Genomic DNA, 26532 nt, shown 5'->3' on the forward strand with positions numbered 1-26532 from the left:
AACATGAGCAAGGCCCAGCTTCATGCATATTGATGAAGCCGAGGGCGAACTGGCTCTGGGCGACAGCTGTACTGCGTATTCGGATGCTGGTCAATCCATTGGTGCTGCCGTAGAAGGTACTCGCTTTCCTCTCTCAAATATTGCGTCGAGCGGATCGCAGTATCAGGCAGTGATATGAAGCTGTGTGCGGTAGAGCGGAGGGTCCTCACTGAAATGCATCAGGGCGTGAATTAGGTATACTGTTAGCAGTGGCTCCAAAGATGTTAGATTTAGATAATTAATTTAATTTAATATTCCTGCCACTGTTTAAATACGCTGCATTGTATTGGTGACTGCTCCACGTGACTGGAAAAACACACTCCATGCGGAATATCATTAACTGACATTTAATTAACGGAGGGGGGGGGGGGGAGGAGCAATTCGCTCTACCATAATGACGGGATATTTCTTTATACATGGGGCTCATCCCCACCCCAAAGTTTTCTTCGTCTAAAAATAAGTTTCAGGTGTTCAATTGATTAATGATCCAACTTCCATTACTTACGCCATACAACACGCTACGTTGTTCAAGGTGGTTCAAGCCCAATACTGTTCATGCTTTACATGGCAGGGTTAGAAAAGAAACTGGAAGAAAGTCAAGTAGGGTTTAGCCTAACCCATATGCTGCAAGGCGAAGTGGTACAACAGCATATTCCGGGAATGTTATACGCAGACGACATTGTTCTTTTAGCTGATAACCAAACCGATATGCAGCGGCTAATAAATATTTGCGGCCAGGAAGCCACTGACCTCGGGTTAAATTTCAGTGCAGAAAAATCAGGAATAATGGTTTTCAATGACGCTACCACCGACGTAGTGTCTATCCAGCAAGGCGAATTACCTAGAGTGAAGGAATATAAATATTTGGGAGTGTGGATAAACGAAGGGGATAACTACTTAAGTACTCACGAGGAGCAACTTAAGGTTAAGGGAAAGCGAAACGCAGCTATAATGAAGCATAGAGCTCTGTGGGGGTATAACAAATATGAAGTAGTAAGAGGAATGTGGAAAGGAGTAATGGTTCCGGGTCTCACGTTTGCGAATGCTGTACTCTGCTTAAAATCAGACGTTCTATCAGGCCTTGAAGTAAACCAGAGAACCGTAGGACGTTTGGCCTTAGGCGCGCATGGAAAAACAACTAACGAAGCAGTTCAGGGAGATATGGGCTGGGCGTCGTTTGAAGTTAGAGAAGCTCAGAGTAAAATATGCTTTGAGATGAGGTTGAGGGCAATGGATCAACGAAGGTGGGCAGCTAAGGTTTTTAGGTACCTATACTTGAAAAGCGTGGACACGCAGTGGTTAAGAAAGACTAGAAGGCTAACGATGAAATACGGAAAGAACAGTGGGGAATCCAAAACAGCCAAGGTAACCAAAAAAGAGGCAAGGCAGATTGAAACGAATAAATGGAGGGAAAAAATGGAAGCTAAAACGTCGTTAGAGATGTACAGGGCTGAGAAGATGAACATCAGAAAGGAAAATTTCTACGATAATTCCCAGGGCAGTGCTTTGCTTTTTGAGGCTAGAGCAGGTTGCCTGCGAACTAAGAGTTTTGTGAAGAAGTATTCACAAAGTGATGGGGTATGCGTGGTCTGCGGAAAAGAAACAGGAACTATGCGGCACATAGTGTTAGAATGTGAGGGTATCCATCCAAATCTACATGAAGGGAATATTGGGCTTTCAGAAGCCCTAGGATTTAAGGGTATCAGAGAGGAAGTTAACTTCAAGGCTGTCGAGGGGACGAAAAGAAGATTAGAATGCTGGTGGACGAAAAGCAGAGAGGGGAATATTGCCTAGGACAGTTACCACCTGTAACCGGGAAAAGAAAGTATTTCGGGCCTAATAAGCTTTAGTGCCTGCCCTAAGCAGCGCTAGTATTAAACCAAGAGTGTAAACATGGTTATATTAGTCCTTTTTGGTAAGATGACATGTCATCACCCCGCTTCAAAGGGGAAACCAATAGGAATCATCATCATCATCATGGCTGTCATATTTGTAAACTGCAGTCAATTAAGAAAATGGAACTTTTTAGTTCAGAAAGTAATACCGCACCTGCCAGAGCTACCTCCTTCGAATACAGCGGACTCTCGCTACCATGAATACATATCCTAGTAGATAGACAGTTATTTTTGTAGGCCTTTACAACTAGTATACAGAAAATGTTTATCGTGGGCTCGGATGAAATAAAGTGTCGCTGGTGGAGGAGAACCGCAGAGTGAAGGCTGAAGATGTTCCGTTGGAGCAATGGTGGTTTTGTTTGCATGAGAAGGGGCGTGGGCATGACGTGATCATGACAGCTCCCCCACCCCCCTTCCCGGCAGAAGACATTGAATGTGAGGAACGTTGAGATAACATCTCAGAAAAGAAAACACCAACGCAGGCCCACATTGAATGCGTGGCTGTTTTCTGTTTTTTTATTTATTTATTTTTTGGTGGAGGGAGAGGGGACGGGGGTACTGAGTCTGTTACAACTTCGAGCATCTGGCTTAGTTGAGCCTATAGCCAGTACTCTCAGGAAGCCATCAGTGAAGTAGTAGTCGAAGAATGCACGTCAGGTCTACCGACCTCAATTGGTGGAGATCCTGCAGTCAGCCAGTGCTTTAAATTGCCTCGATTGGTTCGGGTAGTCTTCTGAAGCCAGGGTGATTTATCCAGCCTGAGAAAGTAGCAGTGCTTGTGTGCTTCAGGCTGTCAATGAATGATTTTCGCGGAGTTCCTGGGTAGTTTTTTCTATGGCAGTGTTCGATGATGAAGAGCTCCTGGTGTTGACAAGAAGCTTCCCGAGGTCGCGAACGGTCTATAAACATGCGCAGAAAATTATCCTTGCCATGCTCGTGAGAACGCACGCCAGACGTCAGAGCGAGCGCATCACAGCTCGCGTGACGTCGTAGCCAATCCAGTGGGCTCACCTCAGGATCAGATAGCGATAGCTCATCAGCGCTTAAGACGAACGATCGGCATACGCATACTGTGGGTGGGATGTACATGAAAGGACAATAGGAGGAGGCCTTCCAGGCAAAGCTGGTTTCGCTAAGGATCGCCCACACGCGCGAGGTACCAGCATCTGCTCTGAAGTGCAGGCGAGTTCTTGTGCGTGAGCGTAAGTGCCAATATAACGACGATTTTCTGCGTCGCTTCACCCGAGGTCAAAAGGTCAATCGACATCTCGCGGTGAGCTCTCGGAAAAACATCGTCGACGTAGACATCTGCAAGGCTGCTACTATTTTTCAACGTCATCTCTACAGGAGGAGGAATGCTTTACATAGTAGGGAAATCGAGCTGGTTGGTGGACGGGATCCCACAGTACAGGCGCGACCCGCTGCCTTCTCAATTTCTGCGGACGTTGGTTCTCAAAACCGGTGGAACGATTGACCCACTACCAGGAGAGACCCCTGCATGAATTTGATCCTTCGAATAACACCGGGAATCGTAACACTAGCAGGGATAGTAATTGTTTTCGTCACTTCGTCATTTTTTTTGTCCCGAAATGAAAGTGCTCGAGTAACAGTGTGACGTTACTGAAACACAAACATTGCCCCCAAAAAAATTCTAGTACCGAGGCTAGCACCTCATTTTCGCTTCCTGCGTCTCCAACTGGGCGCCCTCGTATAGCCGAGGCACGATGTTGGACGCCCTCCTCCACTTCGTTATTGTCCTCGAAGTTATCCAAGTCAACGTTACTAGAATGATCTAGTAATGTTGAACCAAGTGGCGTTCCGTTGACCCTGGAAGTTAATAACGACAAGATGGACATTATGCTAAGATATATGTAGACAATCCTTTTGTCTTGGTTTTGAAAGATATGTTCTAACTTCAGCGATACGAGCGTCAGCAGTTTCTGACGCATATCTTAAAAGCTTAGTCCCCAAGCACCACTGAAAAAATGCAGCCGTGTCGCCTTCAGAGCTCACCATGCCTCAATTCAGTCACAGCGCTGACTTTCTTTTCTGTCGGGAAAGAACAAATCACGCGAATTGTACCGCGATAGCAATGATAGTTTCAGTTGGTGTCCGAGGCAGCCTATTTTCTTATTTTATAACTGGCACGTTAACGGTTTAAGCAAAAATAAAACTCGGCCAATTAAAGCAATAAATTTAGTAGCATAGCCTGATGGAAGCAAACTAGCTACATGAGACCACTTAGAACATTCACCTGTTTCTGTTTTTCCAGACTGCTTGGTCTTTTTTTATCGTGCGTATTAGCTGGGGCAACTGGTATAGGCTGTGTTGGAGACCGTTTAAGTCACACTGCGTGTTTGTGTCTTTACATTTAGGCCATTTCACGGTGTTTCTTTCCTCAGCGAAAGAAAAAGCAATTGCACAAATTTGACAGTGGTTTTCACTCGGCATCTTATCATTTCTATTTTGGTATGGAAAGATAACTTTATTTCCTAAACCCACCACCCCGCTTGAAGTGTACAAGGCCGCACCAAGGCAAAAAAGGAATACAAACGGACCCATGAATACAGACACATGCACAAAAAGAAAAAGATTCACCGCACTGCCAGGCCCATCATCGAGGAATAGAAGTTATGCAGGCACCGAAATTGATTTGAGGAAGTTTATGTTAAGCCGTTTGCGCATCGAAGATAATGCTTCAGCGCAGCCGTTTTCCAAACGGGTAAAGAAGCACCGTGCAAGATAACATGCCGTTCTCTGCATTTCAATGTCGCGACCAAAATGTGCGAGTGTACGGCTTGCCCGCTTCCCTGATATGCGCTTTTTTGACGCACCACTTCATCTAAATATTTTCTACAAAAACGAAGCCGTGGGTAACTAAGAACAAGCTTACGCCTTTTAACGTGTAACATTCTTTGGCTAGCTGTCCAAGATTATGCCATCATTAAAAGTGATGCCCCATAAAATGTAAATCCTGCGGAGGAGGGAGGAGGCCTCGGCACTGTTTGGCTCACGGGAGGAGAGGAGGTTATCACGAGGAGACGAGGAGAATGACAGGCGAAAAAAAAAAATAAAGGAAAGCAGAGACAGAACGAAAGAATTAAAAAAATATCCGGCTGAATATACCATACTACTAAAAGGAGCGCTTCACGTGCGCAATGGAATCGCCGATGTTTGCCATATTATTTAATAACAAAACAAAAGCGCGATGTACGTCTCGTTTGGAATAACACCTGCAGGCCTAGCCCTGTTAAGCAGTCTCCATATTGCATTCCCGCAATCTACTGCCTCTCAGCTCCTGCCTGACCATTGGAGATGTCACATCCGGGTTCGCCCTTTACCCAAAAATATGCACCCTGACCTCCATCCCCGCTGCCGACAAGCCCGAAGCCAAGCGCATGAGAATATTTATGCAAAAAGAACAGATGTCGCTTACACGGATGCCAGTACCTACCCTAATGGTCAACACAAGGTAGCCACAGTCACCACAAAGGGCGCCGTAATCACTTGTGGTTACGTCCGTGTGTCGAGTTTTCGGCGCACGTTGAATATTCTCGGGTGGCTGAAATTATTCCGGAGCCCTTCACTGCGGCGAACCTCATAGCCCAAGTGCAGGTACGATCGATCGATCGATCGATCGATCAATCAATCAATCAATCAATCAATCAATCAATCAATCAATCAATCAATCAATCAATCAATCAATCAATCAATCAATCAATCAATCAATCAATCAATCAATCAATGTGTGCCTCCCTCTCTTCAATGCCGTTGTGTCAGGTACATTGCAAGGTATGACTCCCCAACGAGAACAAACTCAGTTGTAAGCTCAATCAATCAATCAACATCAATCAATCAATCAATCAATCAATCAATCATTGTGCGCCTCCCTCTCTTCAATTCCTTTGGGTCACGTACGTTGCAAAGGTACGACTCTCCAACGAGAACAAACTTAGTTGTAAGCTATGCCAAAACAAGCGCTTTCTGGACGACCACGATGGACTACCCAAGAGCTCAAGAATTCTCGTGTTAAAGCCCTGGACACGCATCTTCAGCCTCCTCTTCCATTGGGCCTCCGACCGTCTGATACAACCGTTCTTTGCCGTCTCTGGCTGGGAGTCACCTTCACAAATGCTTATTCCTATGTGATCGGAATGGCAGGCAATGAGGCGTGGGAAATCTGTGACACACCGGCGACCATTCGCCATGTTCTATGCGGGTGTCCACGTTATTCATCGGCAAAAAGGCAATTCTCCTCAACTTTACGGAAGCTGCACTCTCGGCGGCAGTTCTCTGAGGAGAAAATCCTGGGCCACTGGCCTTCTCCGTCATCTACCCACAAGGCGAAAAAAAATTATCAGTGGCTTATAGCTCGGCTATGCCAGGATATACGTTGCGTGAGCTAAGGTTCAGCTGGTTATTCCTAGGTTTCCCGGTTATCTAGAATTAGCCTGATTATCATGCTTACTGCTGCTTCAATGACACACACACGGTATACGCATTATGTGACACATGTGTATTTATCAAGCGGCTGCGGCGCAGCGTCACCAATCGCCCCAGAGCTAAGGTGGTTCTACAGGTGCACGTCGGTGTTGCTGCGACGCACGAGCCATCGGTTCCACACCCGGCCACCCCTCGCATGATCATCAAGTGGACTGGGCCGCCACGTGCAGAACGGAGGTCGGCAAAGACGCTGGGCGCGTGGGGTGTGTGAGAGACGCCGGGCAGCGAGCAACGTTCTGTGCGCTGTGTGACGTCACTTCTCCTCGCGCATGCGCAGCACGGATCTACAGGAGCCACGCGAAACTGCTCAACCTTGACCAGTTTAGCTCACGCTACTAAAGCCCTGTGCTTCCTAAAAACAACGAACTTGTAGAGAAGCAAGGGTTAACGCTTGGGCGAGTTGGTGCATGATTACAAAGAGGGGAACAGCGCAACACAGACGAAACACAATCATTTCTGTCACTTTCTACTTGTTGTGTTTCGTCTGTGTCGCGCTGTTACCCTCTTTGTAGAGAAGACTGTAGCACAAAAGGCTACTCTCTGTGAAGTCACTGAACTTCATCGTCTATAGGGTGTTTACGCTGAGGACAACTCTTTACGCTCTGTCCTTACCTTCGCCTTCTTTTTTTCTGTTTTATTCTCTTTTTTCATTGTTCCCCTTTCCCACGTGTAGGATAGCTAACTAGGCCATAGCCTGGTTGACATTCCTGGCTTTCCTTTACCGTTATTCCTTCCTTCCTTCCGTTTATCCCGATGAACGTATGTAAAAGCAGCGCTGCGGGAGTAAGATTTTAAATTTTGTGGTTCCGGCCAGAAAAGAGCGAATTACAGTTAGTGTGAACGCACTATGGTTACGCTGAGTTCTGTATGAAAATATTTGTAATTTCTGGCCTAGCCCCTGCCGTTATATGGCTCAATAATTGTAATAATGATTGGTTACTTTTTTGTCGATAGCATTCACAAGTTTTATGCGAGCAAAGCCGGAATGGGAAGAGGCAAAGCTTCGCGCACGAAGAAAATGGGAGAACGAAGTCGGTCGTCAAGACATTTGACGTTATTCTGTAGGCCAGTTGAGGAAGAGAAGGCTGCGATACCCTCACTCCCACCCCATTTATGTATGTTCCTTCCTTTCTTTCTTTCTTTCTTTCTTTCTTTCTTTCTTTCTTTCTTTCTTTCTTTCTTTCTTTCGCTGTGAACTACAGTGGGAGCTAGACCTCACATTCACGGCATCCTGAAGAGCACGGCCGACTTGTGGAGCTGTCCATTCACGCAGAATGCGGTTATAGCAAAGTTTCTTTTAGTTTCCCATGCTTTCCTGATGGATATCCTCGTTGTGTATCGGTGTACGAACAGCGCACGAGCCTCCAGCGTTGTGTAAACGATAGCAATAACGAGATCAGGTGTTCAAACGCTCTTACTGTGCTTACTTTTGGTTCACTTTCATCCCATCAATGTCCGTTATTCATGATGCTGGCTGTCTTACAGTATTTATACTCTTGCCTTGAAGCCCCCTTTAAAGATATGTGCCTTTGACAGTTAGGAGCATGTGATAAATGCATACTAGACTGCTGCTATACAGCGCAGGTGGTACGTAGAAAATTTAATGGCTGTGTGGATAAAATTCTCGTAGCGCGAGATATACGTATTTTGTATTTTGCATTTCTAAATTTTTGCATTTTGTATTACACATACCTTGAATTTAGAGCTGTCATTGTCCTAAATTTTTACTACGCAGGACCTCTAAAGCCTCCAGTTATCCGGGACTCCAGAGGAAGAATAAAGAAGGACACAGTCGGGCCGTACTATGAAGGAGACGAGCTCCGACTGACTTGCGAAACCCCTGGAGGTAAGTCCATCCATCCATCCATCCATCCATCCATCCATCCATCCATCCATCCATCCATCCATCCATCCATCCATCCATCCATCCATCCATCCATCCATCCATCCGTCCATCCGTCCATCCATCCGTCCATCCGTCCATCTATCCATTCATCCATCCGTCCGCCCGTCCGTCCGCCCTTCCACTCATCCACGCCCCTTCCGCCCGTGCGTGTGTGTGTGTGTGTATCTGTGTGTGCGTGTGTGCGTGTGCGTGTGCGCGCGTGCGTGTTATGCTACTTGACTACAGTTGGCGTGCCCTTCTCCTGTAATAGAAGTTCAATTTTTTTAAGGGCTCAAGGCTGAGCGCAATACCCAAACGACTGTGGTTCGCCCGCGTGAAATCAAGTGAAAGAAAAGTTATGCCTATGGGAAATGAACAAAATATTCCATTGCAAATCGATACGGTTGAAGGCTGGCTAAGCAAATCAAGAAACTGGTTTCACGCTTTAGGGTATGCAGTCAACTGAATTAATGCGCGGATACGGTCTTGTTGGCATGCCATCATACGAAGTAGGTTTAAGCGCTAATAACGACTTCAGGAAAGACATTACTTTTAAATGCGGATAGCGTACGTGACAATTTGCACGAGTGGTGCGCTTTGGCCAGATAAACTTTGCTCCTTCTTGGTAACATAACGAGAACTGCGCACATTTTAAAGCGAAACTGTATGTGGCTGCAAAGAAAGATCTGGCAGTCCCATGTGAGTAGAAAAACTCCTCCGGCGCAACCCCATGCGCATGCGCCAAAAAAAAAATCAGGTTGTAGATGAGTTCGAATTAAGGGGAGAGAGAGAGATTGGCTTTAGAGATCACGTAGCTACACTCTCGTACCCACCTACACTGGTATGTGGAAATGGCGGATCGGAGCGAGCAAAAAAGAGTCTCTGGAAGGAGAGCGCGCGCGCAGCGAGGTACTGTGTGGCGCATAGCTCAAACGATAAAGGCGGGCAGGTGCGGCGGCGGTGCGGGTGGTGCAGCGTCAACGGGGCACTGAAAAACTCCGGCCGGATATTACTGCTAGCGTTTTCGCTTTTCGCCTCCATCAGAAAAGCGGCCGCCACGGCCGGGAATCAAACCAGCGTCCTTGGGCTCAGTAACACAACGCCATAGCCCCTGAGCCACCGCAGCGGGTCCTCCAATTGCCGTGGGCAGCGTGCGATGCCGGGGAAGATACACAAGCCCGGCTATCTTAGAGTGCATATGCTCGTAAGGTACTCATACTACGGCTTCTTGTTCTGCAAGAATTGAGCTACGCCCCCCCCCCCCCCCCCCAAAAAAAAAAAAAAATACCGAGGAAGGTGGGACTCATAGATATGAACTTCAATTTTTTGTAAATCGATATAAAAACCTGGGTTTTTTAAACCCCTTATTTATAGTAAACGCACTTCCGTAAGCGCTGCTTATAAAAGATGAGCTTACTTTATCATCCCCACATTGTTAGGGAAATGCCTTCCGAAAAAAAAAAACGCACACACACAAATCACACACGCATCGTTGTGCAACATTTTTTTCGGTGCCCAAGAAGAAATTATATTTTTAGCATGAGAGCAATTATTTAACCCTTCTTCCTGCTCTTGTGCCTTGGTGTGTTCCGGGGTGCGTGTAAATTTCTACTAAAAAAAAAAGTGGAGGTAAAAAAAGAACGCCTCCACAAGTATTCGAACCTGCGTCGCGCCTGTTGCCAGACGTGCATTGCGTCGCTCAGCTACACGGCATTCTTTTTTTAAAGAATATTTGCATTTCAAAGGACACGCACGACGTAAGGGTAGGGCGGGTGGTGTTTTATTAGCAAGCCTAGTCAGCAGGTGAATACGGATGGGTGTCACCAGAAATAAGCGTGTGAGCCAGCAAGAAACTTCGCTGTAAGTGGGCCGACCTGCGATTGATCTTTGCTTACAGAAAAGAGATTCAAAGATTAACACAAAAAAAGTGAAGCAAATATCGACCTCACTTGCAACCTCATGGTGTAGTCTATCGATCGAGGAACAAATGTTTTTCAAAAAGAAAGAAAGTGATAAAATTTGAGGACCTGTTTCTTTCAGTATAGTCTGGTAGTGCCTGTCATTCCGTATTTTAAATAGAGCTTCATCTCTTTCGTTGATTTGAAAGCAGAGCTTGACACCCTCTAGGCAGCGCTTTGAGAAGCTTCTCATTTGAAACCGTCGCGCCAGCGGCTGCCTTCCTCCTCTTCGCCCTCAGCGCCCAACGCCACTATAAGTAGACGGAAAGCTGATGGGCGCACTCAACCACGTCCACTATCGCCGTAGACGGCGGTGGTCGACGTGAAGCCTCGCTCCAAGAACACAGCCGTCGATGACTGGGCGCTGCGTGGCTGCTTTCGACAATTTGAGGCCTGTCGAGCAAATATGCTGGGCGCGAGCTCAAGGTGTATTTTGCCCAATTTCCTCCGCGCCTGGACAGGGTAATGAGAGCGTGGTTCTGGGTGCCAAGTGCTGCCGATGCAGCCGATGTGCAACCGAACTGCAACCGATGTGCGAAAACAGCCTTTGTGGCGATCTCGAAGCTGTTTTCGTTAAAATGCATGGAATAAAAGAACGTAATCCCGAGTTAGCTTTCCTTTCGAAAAAGTATTGGTAATAAAATTGCTCCGGATGACACGTAGAGCGTGCTTTCAGTTTCAATAATATTAAAACTAAATGCGAATGCGTTCATATGATTGTAAGAGGCGATCAGTGCTCAGCCTGTGTACCAAAAAGGATAGTACTTTCTGAGGGTAAAATCGTCGTGCCTCTGTCTTACGAAAGGTTCTGTAGAAGGCTGACCTCACAGGCGTCATCTAGACGGCATCTAAATACAAACATGGGATCGTCTGAGAGGAGGTACTGTGGGTGTCATAGAATGCTACAACCACATTTAAATGTCAGCATAAGTAAAGCACGTGAATTTAAATTTCAAGGAACAAGAGAATTGGTAGTACTTCGACTACCCATTATGTAAACAACAATTGGGTTCAGATGCTTCTTCTTTTAAATACCTGTAAATAACTTTTGATCAACGGTTGTTAGTAAAGCTTCATATCCTTAACACGTGTAGAAAAACGGCCGCGAGGTTTTTTTAAAGCGAAGCTATCTATATCTCACTGATGGCGTATGTAGCATCGAAAATGCACTTCAGGAAAGCCAGCTTTCTCTGACGATTGCTCGTGAGAAAGCTTCGCGTTCACCCATCGTCGTCGTTGGACGGAAGGGTACGTGATTTCCTTTCGTATTCGCAACTGTAAGCTTTATCTATGGGTTCACAGCACCGCAAGTAGGAATCATTCACCCCGTGTAGGTATTTCTTTACACTAGCTCCTGACCCACAAGACACACTATAACTGCAGCTATTCTTTTAAATTCTCGGAACCAACGGCATGAGAGATAATTCAATCCTTAAATATTCAATTTGGGAAAAAAAATTGTCGTCCAGGCAAAGGTTACAGTAAATGCCGATCTATTAAGTTCTCACAGAACAATGTTACTTGTTTCTGCTTTGCGTAGTTGCTTTCTGTTGGACCCAATTTGGGTGCCGCATTGTCCGTATTTGTCCTGTCGTTAGCCATGCCACGGGTCTAAAAATATTGCATCTCTTTTTTTGTGGATTCGATAACGGAGTACTTTTCATAAATATTATATATCGCGATTAAACAAAAAGGAATTCGAAAGCAAAAACTTGCTTATTTGTTTCTTCCGGAACATAGCCGAGATATATTAAAAACGAGAGTATTAGGTAAAGGTTTCATTGATAAAGTGCCCGTGATGTGTTTTTATGGCGCCACTGCAGTTGTGGGCTAGCACAGTGCTAATCAAATAAACGTTGCGGCGTCAAAAAGATAGAGGAGTGATTGTGAAACTGAAGCTGGGCGACGAGCCGATTAATGGGCGAGCGGGTTGCCCCATTCATAGAGAAAAATGAGGGCGAAATGGTGAAGAAAATAAACGACGAGTGAAAGGGAGCACAAAGGTTTCTACGTGTAGTTCTCGAAGAGTTATGGGCAGCGCTCACCGTGTCTTACACAGGGCCTTCGAGTCCCTACCTCCCCCTCCCTCCCTCTCACCCTGTCTCTCTTTCGAGGGACACGAAGAAAATAACACGACAAAAGTAACAGCTCCTTTTCGGCAAGCACTAAGGAAATACAGAATGGTCCTAACTGTTTTCAAAACACCAACTAAAGCCTCGCGAATGGCGAAACGCGGTCCATTTTTGAAACAAAAAGAACTGCCTTTTTTTCTCTCTCTCTCTCTCAATCCACGACTGCAAAATCTTGGGATCACGGCTCCGGGTTTGAACAAATTAAGCGACTGAGATGGTCGGCAAAAGACGTCGAGCATTTGGCAAGGCGAAGCTCGAAGGCGGCGTTCGGGATAAGGAACAAAAAAAAAAAAGGGGAAAGAAGCAAGCGGCGCCGGAGTCCCAATACGGAATTAAGCTGACCGAACGCGGAGGCGCCCGAGCTCCGAGGAAAACAGAGGCCGGGATTTATGGCAGTGACGTCCCCTACCCACTTCTCCCCGGCTTTTCCCCACACTCGCTGCTTATTCTTGGAAGCCGATCGTGACCCGCCTACGTGTTGTTGTTCAATTATACGCTAGGCTATCGGGAATAGGAGAACCACGTGGAAGAAAAATGAACGACTTGCATTATGGCCGCGACGGCTTTTTGGATCTTCGCTGCTCTTATCTCTGCTTTGTGTCTACCCCTCGGCTGCGCCCCTAATAGGCGGCCAGATGGTTCATGTATGTAACCATCGATCGCACGTTTGTGCATGGCCTTTGACGTCCCTGCAAAGCACCAAGAGCTCTTCGAAGGCATTTAGTCCACTGGATTTACGGGATTTAACGAAAGGGAGCGAATTTGCCCGCTTCTCCAACCTAGAACGCGCGGAACGTCACTGCTAATCTGCATACATCGCAGCTGCCTCAGAAGGCTGCCGCGGCTCCTCCGTTCAATATCTTAATCACTGCGCTGTCACTTCAAGCGGACTTTTTTCTGCTCCCCACTCCTTTCTATTCATTTGGCGGAAAACACTGAGAGGTACTGAGGGAGGAATAGACAGCAAAAATGAAGGGGGGGGGGGGGCAGAGAAAGTGGGGCTTAAGAGGTTCTTAGGACAAACGTACGCGAAGCCACGCCTGACAAAAAGTAGGAATTTAATCTCAACGTTCATGCGAAAGTTAGAAAGTGTGAATGAAGTAGTTTCTAAATATTGATTTCTCGCATTGCCTTCATTCTTTTTCTGGAAGGGCAGTAAACCAACAGAAACAGCCTAATTTTACGCACTTTGAATTTCTTCCCAAACTACATGTCGAAAGCGCCTTTATCACGCCGTTGAAAAAAAACCATATGCTCGGGCTCCTTTTTAACGTCCCTAAATTCTAGGTAATGCACCGCACTGGCAAGAATGTTTTTTTTGTAATTGGACTCCCATGCATCAAAGCCAATCATGGACGAATTTTTTTCTGAAGTGATGAATTTCTAAACTTAGTTCGACAGTTAGCGTGCCACTGAGGATTTAACAAGAACCTCCCAGTACGTCGTTCTCGTAGACCAACTGCACATAAACAGTCGATGTTGTTTCACAGGGTGCGATGTACTGCTTTACACCTACGCCTTCCAAAAGTGAATGGCTTTCCGAGTGCAGGCATATGGCCTCAAGTTTTTGCATAGATTTCTCCCCGAAGTGGCTGTATGTGCTGTTGCTCGCGTGTGCTTTAAATGAAGACTTGATCACGCTGGAGCAAGGACGGATATACTTACAAGGCACCCGTCTAAGGCTCGTGGTGTCTCAAAAAGCAACATTTAATATAAATATGCCTCATTGCTGCATGTGGCGTCGCTGCCTTAATACCCGTATGGTAGTGCATGTAACACACGAGCTTAGTACAAATTTACGAAACTGAATGCTCTATCACAACTGCTAGCTTCAGCTGCTTTGTTGGAGTGCTTCATTACCAATTTGAACTGAAGGGGCGTTGTTTCAGTTTTCATATGACGCCATGCGCTCCACTGTTAGGCAACCAGCATTACTATCCTGCTCGCTCAATTTGAAGCAAAGCTTGAACGGGAATTGGGCGTTGCGCACTTCAGGTAAATTTCGTGCTGTGCGGGATAATAGCTGTGTAAGTCTGGAAAAGTCAGTAAACGCAAGCTGCGAGCATTTACCCCATTTACATACCACAAGTAGTACGTCCCTTTCTTGCGAGTTCTTCGTGCACGTTGAACGTTGTGCCATATTGACCATTTGGGAGCAATCTGTAACTGCAAAGTATTTACAGGGTGCGGCGACAGCAAAGCTAGAGTTTAGATCAGGCCAAGGTTACCGGTTTTAATGGATGAAGCCCCGTAGGGGCTGGGGCTGCTGGCGTCTCCTGTCGTCGTCGCAATCGTCTTCTCAGGTAGTCACGGTACTAAAACACAGGGAAACTCGTTTACGCCTCGCGCTAGAATTTAACGCATACTAAAAAACACGGGGCATTCGTTTACGCCTCGCGCTGGACAGCTTCGTGCTTGTAAGATACGATACTTTTACAGCATAGCTGATACCTCTATCCCCCAACGGTTTCATCTCCGTTGGCAAAAACGCCAAGGCGCCAAGAATGCACTTATACAATGCATCCTTCGCCCTTCCCCAGGTTTCACGTTAGTGGAGATGGCCCGGGACTTTTTTACTTTTAGTTTAACGCTAGTTAGGCTACCTGCTTCCTACGTTGTCGTGTACGGTGGTAAGTATGCTGCCCACAGAATTTTATTTTTTAATCGCAGGTAGATGACCACTGAGGAACTTTACTCGGAGACAAACCCGCAATCAAGATTCACAGCAATGCACGCTGAGTGAGCATTTCATGCAGCGAACTAAATTTGCGAGTGACGAAGCCCCTGGTGTTGTCTTACTAAAAAAAATTACTTTTGACTGTGAAATTACGCAATGCAAGCATGGCGTCCTGCATTGCTCATTGTAAAGGCGCAGGTCACACAGTTTTGGTCAAATGGTATGCACGTCTTGCCATTCACCGAATGTACTTTGTTGGCAGCATGGATTAGTCACTCGAGTACATTTCCATGACGCTGGACCCCTGCGTTGTCATATAGTGTAAATGCGCGCGTTCTATTTTTAAACATGTACAGAAGCATCCGGTCTTATGTGATGGAAGCACGTAGGAAATTAAACTATTGGGGTTAAATATCTCCACTACAAACGAGTGAGAAGCGTAAGAACGTTGATTTTTCTCGAAGTAGCGACGTTACGTCTTTTGTGGCTGTTTTTCCCGCATGACAACCGTTCCTTGTTGCCCTGACAGAGGTGCCGTATTATCGCTGATACCCAGGCAAGCCCAGTCCGTCCATCACATGGTTCAAGAACGGCAAGTTAATCGCCAACTCAACTCGTGCCTCGGCGCGTGGCAACATCCGGAGCGACGCCATGATCCCGAAGTTGGGCCGCACCGACCTGCTCTCCGTCTTCACGTGTCAGGTGTCCAACAACATATCGGCCCCAGTCGCCTCTTCCGTGAAGCTGGAAATGATCCGTGAGTGACGACGCGCTGACTATTGAGCAAATATTCTGCAAAGTGTTACGTATTACAGGGTGGAAAGTGAAACGTTATGGTTACAAGCCGGTCAAACTTTTCGATTGATGCAATTGCGAAGTACCTAGCCAGAGTCAACACTTCCTACCTCGTAGTCTAGGAGGAAAACTCGTCACAGTAGCATTGGCATAGTTGTGACTAACAAGCTCTTCTTATGACCATGAAGTAAAACGGGATGTAGAAGGAAACCCATATAGTAGCGTCTTTAGGCGAGCAATGTACCACGTTCTGTGAAAAGCGTTTTGATTTGCCAATGAAGCTTATCTCCTCAGTCAGTCTTTTACAGCCTTGATTTGGCCGTTTCACTTTAATATTAATTTCAATGCTCAAACACTTCATGGGATATATTAGACGGGAGGTGCATTTTTGTAAAACTTGCTGTCTTGATTTTATCCGTGTTACAACGCGAGATTAGAGAGTTCGTCAAAAACATGTCGCCTAGATGCGTAAGGGATAGTAGTCCGTGCAACTTTTCTAAGTCTGTTTCAGTTGTAAAACTGCGCCTGAAAGCGCGACGGGATGGCGTGGGACCTTCCTGTTTCCACTAACAATGTGGCCCTGTTGCCACGGTTAGCCCGATCTTTCAGCTCGGCAGACGCTTCGTAATGCGGCACTACGCCGTGAAGAGAACGTAAACGCGATTGTTTTGGAGCCTTTTGTGCAGCAATTTCTAAATTTAAGCTGATCCGTCAGGATTGCAACGCATATATTTACGTGCCTGATGTCTGAAAATATCTGTGTTGAAGCTGATGCTTTGTACAGGGCACACAATGCACTGGCAGCGAAGCTGAGGGCGGCGGTGCAGACCCTAAGAGTTGCATGACCAAAGCGCTCATTTGGTTGCTTATTAATTGACGCTGTTAATTACGCGTGCTAACTATTAAAGCGGCTATTTGAGGACGGACATTTTTCTGTCAGCTGGGAGTAAACTTTGCTATCACCTAAGCGCCTGGCTTCGGGTTGAACTGTTGCGGGTGAGTTAAATCTAAAAGGGCCAGATCATACATCATAATGTTTTCTCATCGGCATTCTCGTGCACCTAGGTGCGAGATAAATAACCCGAAAAAGAAAAAAAAATAACACTGAACCAAAATCTCTACCACGTGCCTATGGCACCTTTTATACTTTATAACCGTTATTCTGAAGCTAAATTCTTTTTAACTCGACCACCAAGAGTTACTTTCTAATTGTGTATCGACTGCCAGCAGCACCTGGTGGAAGCATGAACTGAAGATGCAGAAGGCCTCTAAAACCCTGCAATGCAGAGGTTTCAACTAATGCAGGATAAACTCAAAAACCAGCAGAGTTATTTTCTTCTACGCAAAATACGAAAAAGGGTACAAGTGGGCGTGAATGACCATCACGTCAACAAGGTCAAAGCCGACATGTTTTTTACTAGCGATTCCGACTGGATGTCCCCGTTAAAGATTTAAAAGTTGGACTAGTTGAATACCATTCGTCATAAAAATCAACAGCGCACGTCTACAGGACGAGAACACTAAAAAAAGACGCAACAGCGCTTGTTGTGTCTTTTTTTAGTGTTCTCGTCCTGTCTACTTTGTGCGCCATTGTTTTTTATGGTCGGTGCCTCCGCATAAGAAGAAATACGTCCGACACATACAAAGTGAATACAAACTCATGGTCTCCAGAGAATGAAGCTGTCATTCTTGAAGGTGTAATGGGTCGCTGGAGGGCTTGAGAAAAATGCTTCTGTTCGTTCACCTGTACAAACTGCTATTACCAGTGTAGGAGCAGCGCGACACGTGAGCTCACAAACGGACTCAGGTATTTCGGAAGCACAATGGGATTGCGTGGAAAAATATTGCCCACGCACGAACTCACTCCAACATGTGGTTTAACGCAACATGCCGCGTTCCCAAGCGCGCGGACCGCCTGATAAAGAGTTCCTGTTGAATGAGAACCAAGCCTAACATAAATGGAAAGATGGACAATGCTGTTGGCTAGTCAGATTGTCTCTTGACTGGCACCACTTTCTCCCCTGCCAGTATTCATGACCTAATCGACCGCAGAGAAGGCGGAGCGTAATTATGTGTTTTATTCTAGCGTATTTTTGCTCTTGCGCGCCCTTGCAGCGGAAGAATTCGGTACATGCATTATTACGGCGCAGTCCCTTGCGAGACGTACAGGACGGTCGGTTAAAACACTTGCGAGACAGAGAACCCCCTTTGCGTATCGACCGCTTTATAAAGCTCGTACCAACGTTGGACTGGTGCCTGTTAAGTGAGTTATGCTAAAGGAAATGATCTAAAAAAAAGAAACATGAAATAAAATACGAGACAAGGCGTAGCTACGACCATTAAAATAACTACAAAATTCGGATTTGGATATGTTGCCCTCATCACTATTATTTTCTTACCTGTTTTAGTTCCTGCCCTTTTTACATGAATAGAAAAAGAAAAGCCAATAAAAATGAAATTAATCGCTTCCCTGTCGATCATGACTCTCAGAGCCCTTGAAGAGTGCTCTCTCTCACTGCCCGTATAATTAAAAAAGTAACTTTAATTTTACGGCGTTCGCAAAATTCCCCAAGGACGCCTGATGTCTGCTGCATACCCGGCGATTGAACACAGCGTCTCGTTTCAGTGCGGCCCCTGGATGCGGTGGTGCGTCGCGGCGACTCGCCCCTGTCGGCCGAGATCCCGGTGGAGATCGTGTGCGAGGCGATGGGCTCCCGGCCGCCGGCGACCATCAGCTGGTGGCGCAACGGCGTTCAGCTCAACCAGACCTTCAACCACGTGTCGGCGGACGGCAACGTCACCACCTCCGTAGTCAACTTCACGCCAACTAGCGCCGACAACGGCCTGCAGCTCATGTGCCGGGCCCAAAACCCGCTGCTGCCCGGCGCGGTGGCCGAAGACGTCTGGGTCATGCGCATTAACTGTGAGTGCCCGGACGAGCTCTGCACGCAAATATCAGTAACTTGCATCTAATCCATAGGTTGTTGAAATCGGAAAAAAAGCTAGGTATAGCAAACGCTTACCCCAGAAACTTTTGTGAGGAATAACTCATTCAATAAATCCCGTGTATGACCTAACGGATTCTTCTCCTTTAGGGCAGTGGCTCGATTCCAAACCAACTGAAATGACGTAATACGTAAAAACGAATCACAGCTAAACTTCGTATTCGAGTGTAGCTGCATTATTTATTCTGAACCTTAGTCTAGATCTTCTGTGGTTATTGGGACTCACAGCACAGCCAAATGAAATGAAATTGTGAGCATTTGCCTTTTTTCCCGGTGTATAGTTTAAAAAACTTGCATAATTAGAAGTCATCACATTTGGTAGCAGCCGGCAGTTGGCAGTCATGAGTCAGCAATGGGTAGTACGCACTTGTTACAGCAAAGCTGTAACAAGTGCGTACTACCTACTGTACTACCTGAGTGCGTACTAGCTACTACTACTACCTACTACCTACGGATGATAAGGCACCCCCCCCCCATGTATCCCTGGTAACGGTTATGTTTGCATATTATCTTTGAAAGCTAGGCAGGACTATTCTCACTAAATAGAGCAGTTTGTGCCAAAGACGCCGAGCGCACGCGCTCGACTAGGTAAGGACCTAGCTTTTGCCGCCAAAGAAGCCGCGAGTAGTGTTAGCAGATAAGGGGCACAAATGTGCTTCTGAAATGCTGTTACCCACGTTATCTTTGATTCGCATACGGAACTGCAGAGCAGGGAGGATACGCTAAGCCTACCAGAGTTGACCGACTAAAACGCATAAACAACAAAATGGCGGCGGCCATGAACCGTCGCAGCGTAAACAAATGTAACGTAATGCGAACTGACCAATGATCATGGCGGCGGCACGGAACAATAGGAGGAAATAGTGACGATAATTTGTACCCTTGTTTAGTGACACTAGCCGAGCTCTAGCGACGGGCCCGCCGGGACGACGAGAAACATTTCATACCCTCCTTGGTCATCATTTGTAGTGGTTTACGGCAGCTTTGCTGGACATCCACTTTCGGAGGGCGAGATGGCGACCAGTATTTTTTTTATTTTATTTTATTTTCGATCAGTGTGGGGTGATTTTTGCTTTTTTACTTCAGGTATACCACTTCGGCGGAGACCCACGCCTTAAAATATTCAGTTGGTCTGCTTCACCATAGAACACCTGGACGACTAATCTCTCCGTCCAAGGAAGCAAATCTGACAAAATATGGAGCCGCACGTAAGATCCGACTAAAGAAAAAATAAACGTGCGACCAATCCAGGCTGTCAAAGTGGCTCGAGCGCGTTAGCCTCGTAGATGCTTTGTAACTATGAAACTACTGTAAGTTCTATGTTGGCTTCAATGTGTAAGCTTTGGCACTCACACAAAATGAAAAATACCTGGGAAATCCTTGGTCAAAATGCAATCCTGTGGGTATGTGCTTCCCTGTGGGTGATTAAAACTCTGTGAGTGTTAGTACTCGCATGAAACGAAACATTCCGAGGGTAAAAGTAGACCAGTGCACCTTTGGTATAGACCTTGTTAGGCTTAACGTTATGCAGCCTTTACGTTGAGGGTAACGACGTGCCAAGCAACGTTACTTTCAATAGGGAGTTTTAGCATACCGTTACCGTGTTACGTTACCGTCTACTGTGCTTGCGGGAATCGATTGCACATGCGCGAGATGTTGCCGTGAACGGTAACTTACCGGCACTTCCCGGCACAGGATTTACCGTCGCCACCGAGCTTCCTGGGAAGACGAAGTGTACCCTCGCGTCTAGATTACAGGAAAGGCAGTGCGCTCGGCAGTATTTAATTGTACATCTAGCTGAGTCATCATCAAATAACTTTTTCTTTGGCGCTCTTTGCCCTTGTTGGCCTTGCCCCATTAAACCCAAACCGTCAATCTACACATCCCACTACACCCAGCGTTTTTACAGTCTGATGATCTATGTTTTCTGTCAAGCGTGATTTTAACTATTCAGCAGAAGTGAAATTTTTAGACCTAATTTCATACCACGCATAAAGACAACCTGGCCCTCTACACCAGCCATCCTCATTGACCTTGATTGATTTTACTTTTGTTATTGCTAACCAATTTTAGTGCTTACGTTTTCATCTCTCTCATACATCACTGCTTTGGCGCTCTTTGCCCCAGTCGGCCTTGCGCCATTAACATCGGACCACCATCATCAGTTCGTCTGCGCTTGATACTTGGTAGAGCTATTAGAAGTAATCTCAATTGATGTTGTTCATTGCATTATTGTTGTTAAATGAGCCCCGAAAGTACGACAAACGACCAGTTTTCTCAAATGTGTGAGCAATATGGCCACCCCTGCTTGTGCTAAGCCTCACCCGCCTCAAATATTTCGGACAAGTAACTGAGCTCGCAAAGCGTTATCACGCATCGTACTGGGCAGGCAAATGCAGGTTATTGCGTATTTATTACGACATATTTTACTCTTTTTGTGCCTAAATATTTAGCGCAGACGTGGTGGTGGTAACGCGCTTTTTTATTCACAAAGGATACAAAGACGCTATGTTACGCTTTAGCGAATTTCATTGTCAAGTGGAGATGGGGTAGGTTATGGGAATTGGGGCAAAGTTTGATAGGTCCAACGGGGTAGGAGGCTAAAGGAGATGGTGGAGGCCTGATGTCTTGAGGAAGTTGATTTTGATTTATTGTGAGGTTTAATGCGCCGACGTTAGTAAGGCGATGAGGCGCACCATAGTGGAGGTCTCCGGATTAATTTTGACCACCTGTGGATCCCTAACGTGCGCCAAAACTCGAACATACGGGTGTTTTCGCTTTGAGCTTCCATAAAAAAAGCGGCCGCCGTGCTGGGGAATCGAGCTCACTTCTTGGTCACGAGGAAGTTGCGAAAAGCGGTGAGCAGACGCCATCGCTTGAATTAAAAAGACTTCGGTAAAGCCAATCATTGATACCAGGTGGGAATTCTCGTCAACGCAATTTGATGCAAAATTTGCCCAGTAGATGGCAGCATTGGCGTCGTTTTCTTTTTCTTTTTTGGGCTGCACGGGATATTTTTACACTATTCTCAAAAGAAAACAATCGTATTGTTAATGCCTAATTTAAAAAGTCACATATTCAAGCTATAGCAAAAGTGGATAGTTTCTAGCAACAAAGTTTTGTGTAATTCACCTTAAGACTAACTCATGAGGTGTGGCTACGTGAATTACCTCGGCTGGTGAGCCGCAATACGGAAACAGCAAGCGACGTGTTAAAACGTGTCCTATCGTTTTCGGCGGCAAAGGGAAACTCCGCCTTTCGGTAACACGGTATACGGTAACGTAAACACGGTAACGATATGTTAAAGCTCTCTAATCTAGTTCCATCTGCGGGTACGGGTTAACGTCATTAGGCCTGAAAGCTTTACGTTAGGCTTAACGCTAGGCCATTCCTTAACCGCGTCCTAACGACGCGTCAAGCAACGTCACACATTGTATGTCAAGCTGCGGGTGCACTCCAAGTGAAGTCAAACTCATTGTACGTCAAGCTGCGAATACCGGTTAACGTCGTTAGACCTGAAAGTTTTACGTTACGCTTTACGTCAGACTATCGCATAACCACTACCCCCCCCCCCCCCCCGCCCTGCGTCGGTATTGCATGCACAAAACAAAAAATACCGAGAGTAGCGTAAGGGAGCATTGTTGGAAAAGCGTCTCACTGCATTCATAAGTCCGCCGCATTAAGGTCCGATTTCCTTGAGTGGGTGCATTTTGATGATGATAATTTTGGTACTCGCACTTTTGGGACTCGCACTAATCGAATAATCCCAAAATATTAGCTGTGAACAGCTACTGCGATGAAACGTAATGTGCGCTGTGACACGTCATTCGTGCATTGCATTATGTCGAAGCGAAGATAATCACACTTTTCGTGCCGAACCGTGGGATGCTAGGCCTCGTTATTGGCGTACCTTCCTCCGCTAACCGCAATTATTGGTCATTCAGCTGCATTGCGCCGAAGCAGACCCGCAGCAGTTTAAGAGTGGGCACCTTTCGCCAGAACGGGGAGGATTAGAGTATTGCACAGCCGTGGTTATTCATTTGCAGCGTTTGTAACGCAGAAAGAAATTCATTCAACGTGCATACATTCTTTAGTTCACTTTAACTGAGATTTATCGTAAAGTTTTTGATTTAAAAATACTTTCAACAACTCATTCTACGCTCCGCGATATCATCTCTTGCTTCAGCCGTACAGCCGGGCATTCTGCGCACGCTCTCTAGGCCCTGCGTGCCTCGTGTAGTTCAGTCTGGCCATGCTCAGTATATACCGTGACAGAGCGAAAAATGAGCACGACGTTTTGCATTGTGTGATGTCATGGCGCACATGACTGCTTTTAATAATATTATCCGTAAGGGCGTCGTCATTTTGCATAAATGCCCATTTCAGATGTATTGTGGCGAAGTGGAGCGACCGAACGGATTTTTTTTTTCTCCTGAAGTGCTGTTAACATCAATGTTTCATCGCTTTCTAAGCTCGTACATGCAACAAAATTGTTTGTAATACTGAAAAAATAAAATATCTACGTGGTATTCATTTGCACATTGGCAAGAAATGAAATTTCCTTGCACGCTGCTGATACGAGAAAAAATATCAAAGGTGCCCGCAAACCCGTTCGTAAAGATGGGGTACAGTGGTACAGAAAAAAAAAATCGAAAACTATTATTTACATTACATGATCCCGGCGAGGCAACCAAGATTAACGCCCGCTGGCCGTGCCGCATTTTTCTAGTATCAGCCGAGAACCTGACCCAAGCGTTGAGAGAGTAATGGCCGTCCGTGGGCGCCTCATCCTTCCATTTTTTACGTGTTGAGTGTGCGAGGCAGTTTTGTTTGCCTTCCCGGTTTCGTCCCCCAAAACATGACTGTAGCCCTGCCCTATGTAGAAAGTGATGTTTTAAAATTCCTCTTCTGGGGCGCTAAACTACTGGCTTTATGTTCGTGAAGTTTGCTTTGTCCGCACACAGTAAAGACGTGCAGGCAAAGCACGCTTTACAGAACCAATTTTTGTTGGTAAAACAAAGACTCTGGTAACACCAAATTCGTTTGCACATTCTCGAGAGCTGCATTGGGCTTTTGCTAGCCTTTCGAACTCTGCCACCTGTCAAGACACGTGGTTTCCTACTCACGTAGTCGCTGACAGGTATGGTTTACTGTGTCGGTCATTATTTCGCAACGGAGTTGAAAAGAAATCGACGGTGTACTGTGGCAAAGGCCTACCGGTACCCTTGCGATGAAAAAAGCGAAAAAGTAGCCTGAGACAGCAAAATTGAAAAGAGAGAAAAAAAGGCAAGTAAACGGAATAAACGAAAAGAACAGTCAAGTTTGCTGAGACCCATGAGATCCCAACAAATAAGTGTCATTAAGTGTTGGTCAAGCGCAGCATGTTCGTAGGTAGAGCTTTACAATATTCCTTATCCCCTGCTACTCTGTCTCTCCACCATTTAAAACCATGTGCCCTAAGCGTGATGCGAACCGTGATGCAGTGATCTGTCTGCTTGAATACACGACTGTAGGATCTTATTGCAAGTTTTTTTTTTTGCTGTTAAAAAGTGTAGGAAGTTGCACGTTAGTTCATCATAATTTATCGATTGCGCTTTAGTTGGAAACATATATTTTAAAAAGTGCACTCAGTATAGATATACTCGAAGGACTATATAGTGTGAAGAAAGAAGTCTGCCCCCCACCATATACTCGTAGGCCGGGAACTGCCCAAGCGTCACGTGCCAAATTCGCTTTTCTTGAGATTCGATACAAAGGAGAGAACTTCAAGCCTAGTACTCGTAGGAGCTTGCACAGACACCTTGAGGGCTGAGGGTGGCCGTTACCATAGCAGCGGACTGACCTCGGCATCATGTCCTTGCCGAGACAGGCGGCTGCTTGCTCTAGACCCCCGCGTTGTTTTCGTGCCTATTTAAATACGTGTTTTAGAACACACCCTAGTTTAGCTTGCATATTTTATCGCGATAGTATTAAATGTTCCATTGAGCGGAAAAGTCGGCGACGGTGTTCCTTGTGGCAGCGAAACGTAAGCTAAATTCCTATAGGCTGCGACGCGACATGTCACTCGTCTGCATGGGTCTGCGCCACATCGTGCAGACGTATCCCTGTGCACCCACCCCGGGCCGCCCCAGAATCAAGCTATGGACCTCCTACAGCAGTCCTACATGCCCTAAAAACCACACAAAGACGTGATTCAAGCCTCTGACGCCTTCAACAGTATGGTACTAAAAAAAGACCAAAGTACGACGACAATTTTTTCACACGCCTGAGGAAGCAGGCTGCGAAATGCGCCTCGAAAAAAAAAAAAAACAGCACGGTTCATTGGCGACGCACCCACCGCTGTGGCTCAGTGGCTATGGCATTCTGCTAGTGAGTCCAAGGACGCGGGTTTGATCCCGGCCATGGTGGCTACTTTTCTGATGGAGGCGAAAACCGAAAACGCACGCGTGTCGAGATTTCGGTGCATGTTAGATCCCTAGGTGGACAAAATTAACCAGGGGCCCTCCACTACGGCGCGTCTCATAGCCAAGGATAGCTTCCGCACGTAAGCCCCATAATCAATCATTGGAGACGCCAATGCAATGGGAATAAAAGACGCACCGCTCAGGGAAGGGCTACTTTTCCTGACAGACACACCACGTTCAAGCAAATAGTCGTTATTTGCAAGGTAGTGGAAATTTGCAAGGTAGCAGTGCAAGGCAGTGGAAGCACGTAATACAGCTAAAAGCGATTTAACTGCACGTGCACGCTATACGAAGAAGTAGAACCAGTAACAATCACAATCCATAGATTCCAGAGTATTGCATTTTGAACAGGCAATGCTGCAGTAGAAATGCTCACGCTGTATAACAACACACAAACCCTCCCGTTGTCCCTACGATAGACGTAACTGATGCAATTGGGACACATTTTCCGAACTGCGTAGACGAGGCCATTGAGGCACCAATACCACTCACCAACGCCTACGGCTGCTCTATCAACCCCAGCAGCAAGACGTGGAACAGGAATTCTTTTTGGAAATGCTCGGCCTCGTCAACCTAAACTCCACATGAGTGCGGGTAGAGACGATTTCCGTTAATGGCCATATCGTGTCATTAAAACTCGACACCGGCTCAGACGTGAATATCACTCCCTAATTAACGAATAGCAGACGTGATCACATACTAAAAGAACAAGTGCGAAGCGGACTACATTTGGCAGACAGACAGGAACTTCTCATCGATGCTTAGTGCAAACTGAACTGCTCAAACTAGCCGCCTGATGAGTTTTAAAGTTCATGGTACTCAAGCAGCCTCTCAAGTCAATTTTGGGCGCCAGCGCGTGCGAACTGCCAAACCTTGTAACAAGAATTTAGTCAGAACGAACGACTGTAACTTCGTAATCAGTAACAAAACCCTCCAAACGGTGCTTAACGGTTTTCCGAATGTGTACGAAGGCATTGGGCGAATAGTTCCACTCCCCCAATGCCGAAAGTTTCGGCGCCTCGAGGTGCCCAGTGGAAAGACTCTGAAAAACTCTGCAGAGTAGTTGGTATGGCTACTTACTCGACCAAGTTCATACCAAACTGTTCCGACATCGTTGGTCCATTTCGTGAACAATTCAAATCTTTGGCCCTGAAAACACCAGCACGCCGACACTGCCGG

The 26532-nt window shown here is 46.2% G+C and overlaps 1 protein-coding gene across 1 annotated transcript in view; it reads left to right on the forward strand.

The window, feature by feature from the left end:
* The window catches only part of LOC144155309 (synaptogenesis protein syg-2-like), a 659264-nt gene that overhangs the window by 494707 nt on the left and 138025 nt on the right, over positions 1-26532 (forward strand). Inside the window, exons 3-5 of the mRNA XM_077686657.1 lie at positions 8173-8283; positions 15646-15846; positions 18511-18807. Of these exons, the coding sequence (XP_077542783.1) occupies positions 8173-8283; positions 15646-15846; positions 18511-18807 (609 nt within the window). The remainder of the gene's footprint in view (positions 1-8172; positions 8284-15645; positions 15847-18510; positions 18808-26532) is intronic.

The sequence above is a fragment of the Haemaphysalis longicornis genome, unplaced genomic scaffold (genome assembly GCF_048455015.1).
Source record: "Haemaphysalis longicornis isolate Haplotype H1 unplaced genomic scaffold, Haemaphysalis longicornis Haplotype H1 scaffold_1, whole genome shotgun sequence".
Classification (NCBI taxonomy): Eukaryota; Metazoa; Arthropoda; class Arachnida; order Ixodida; family Ixodidae; genus Haemaphysalis; species Haemaphysalis longicornis.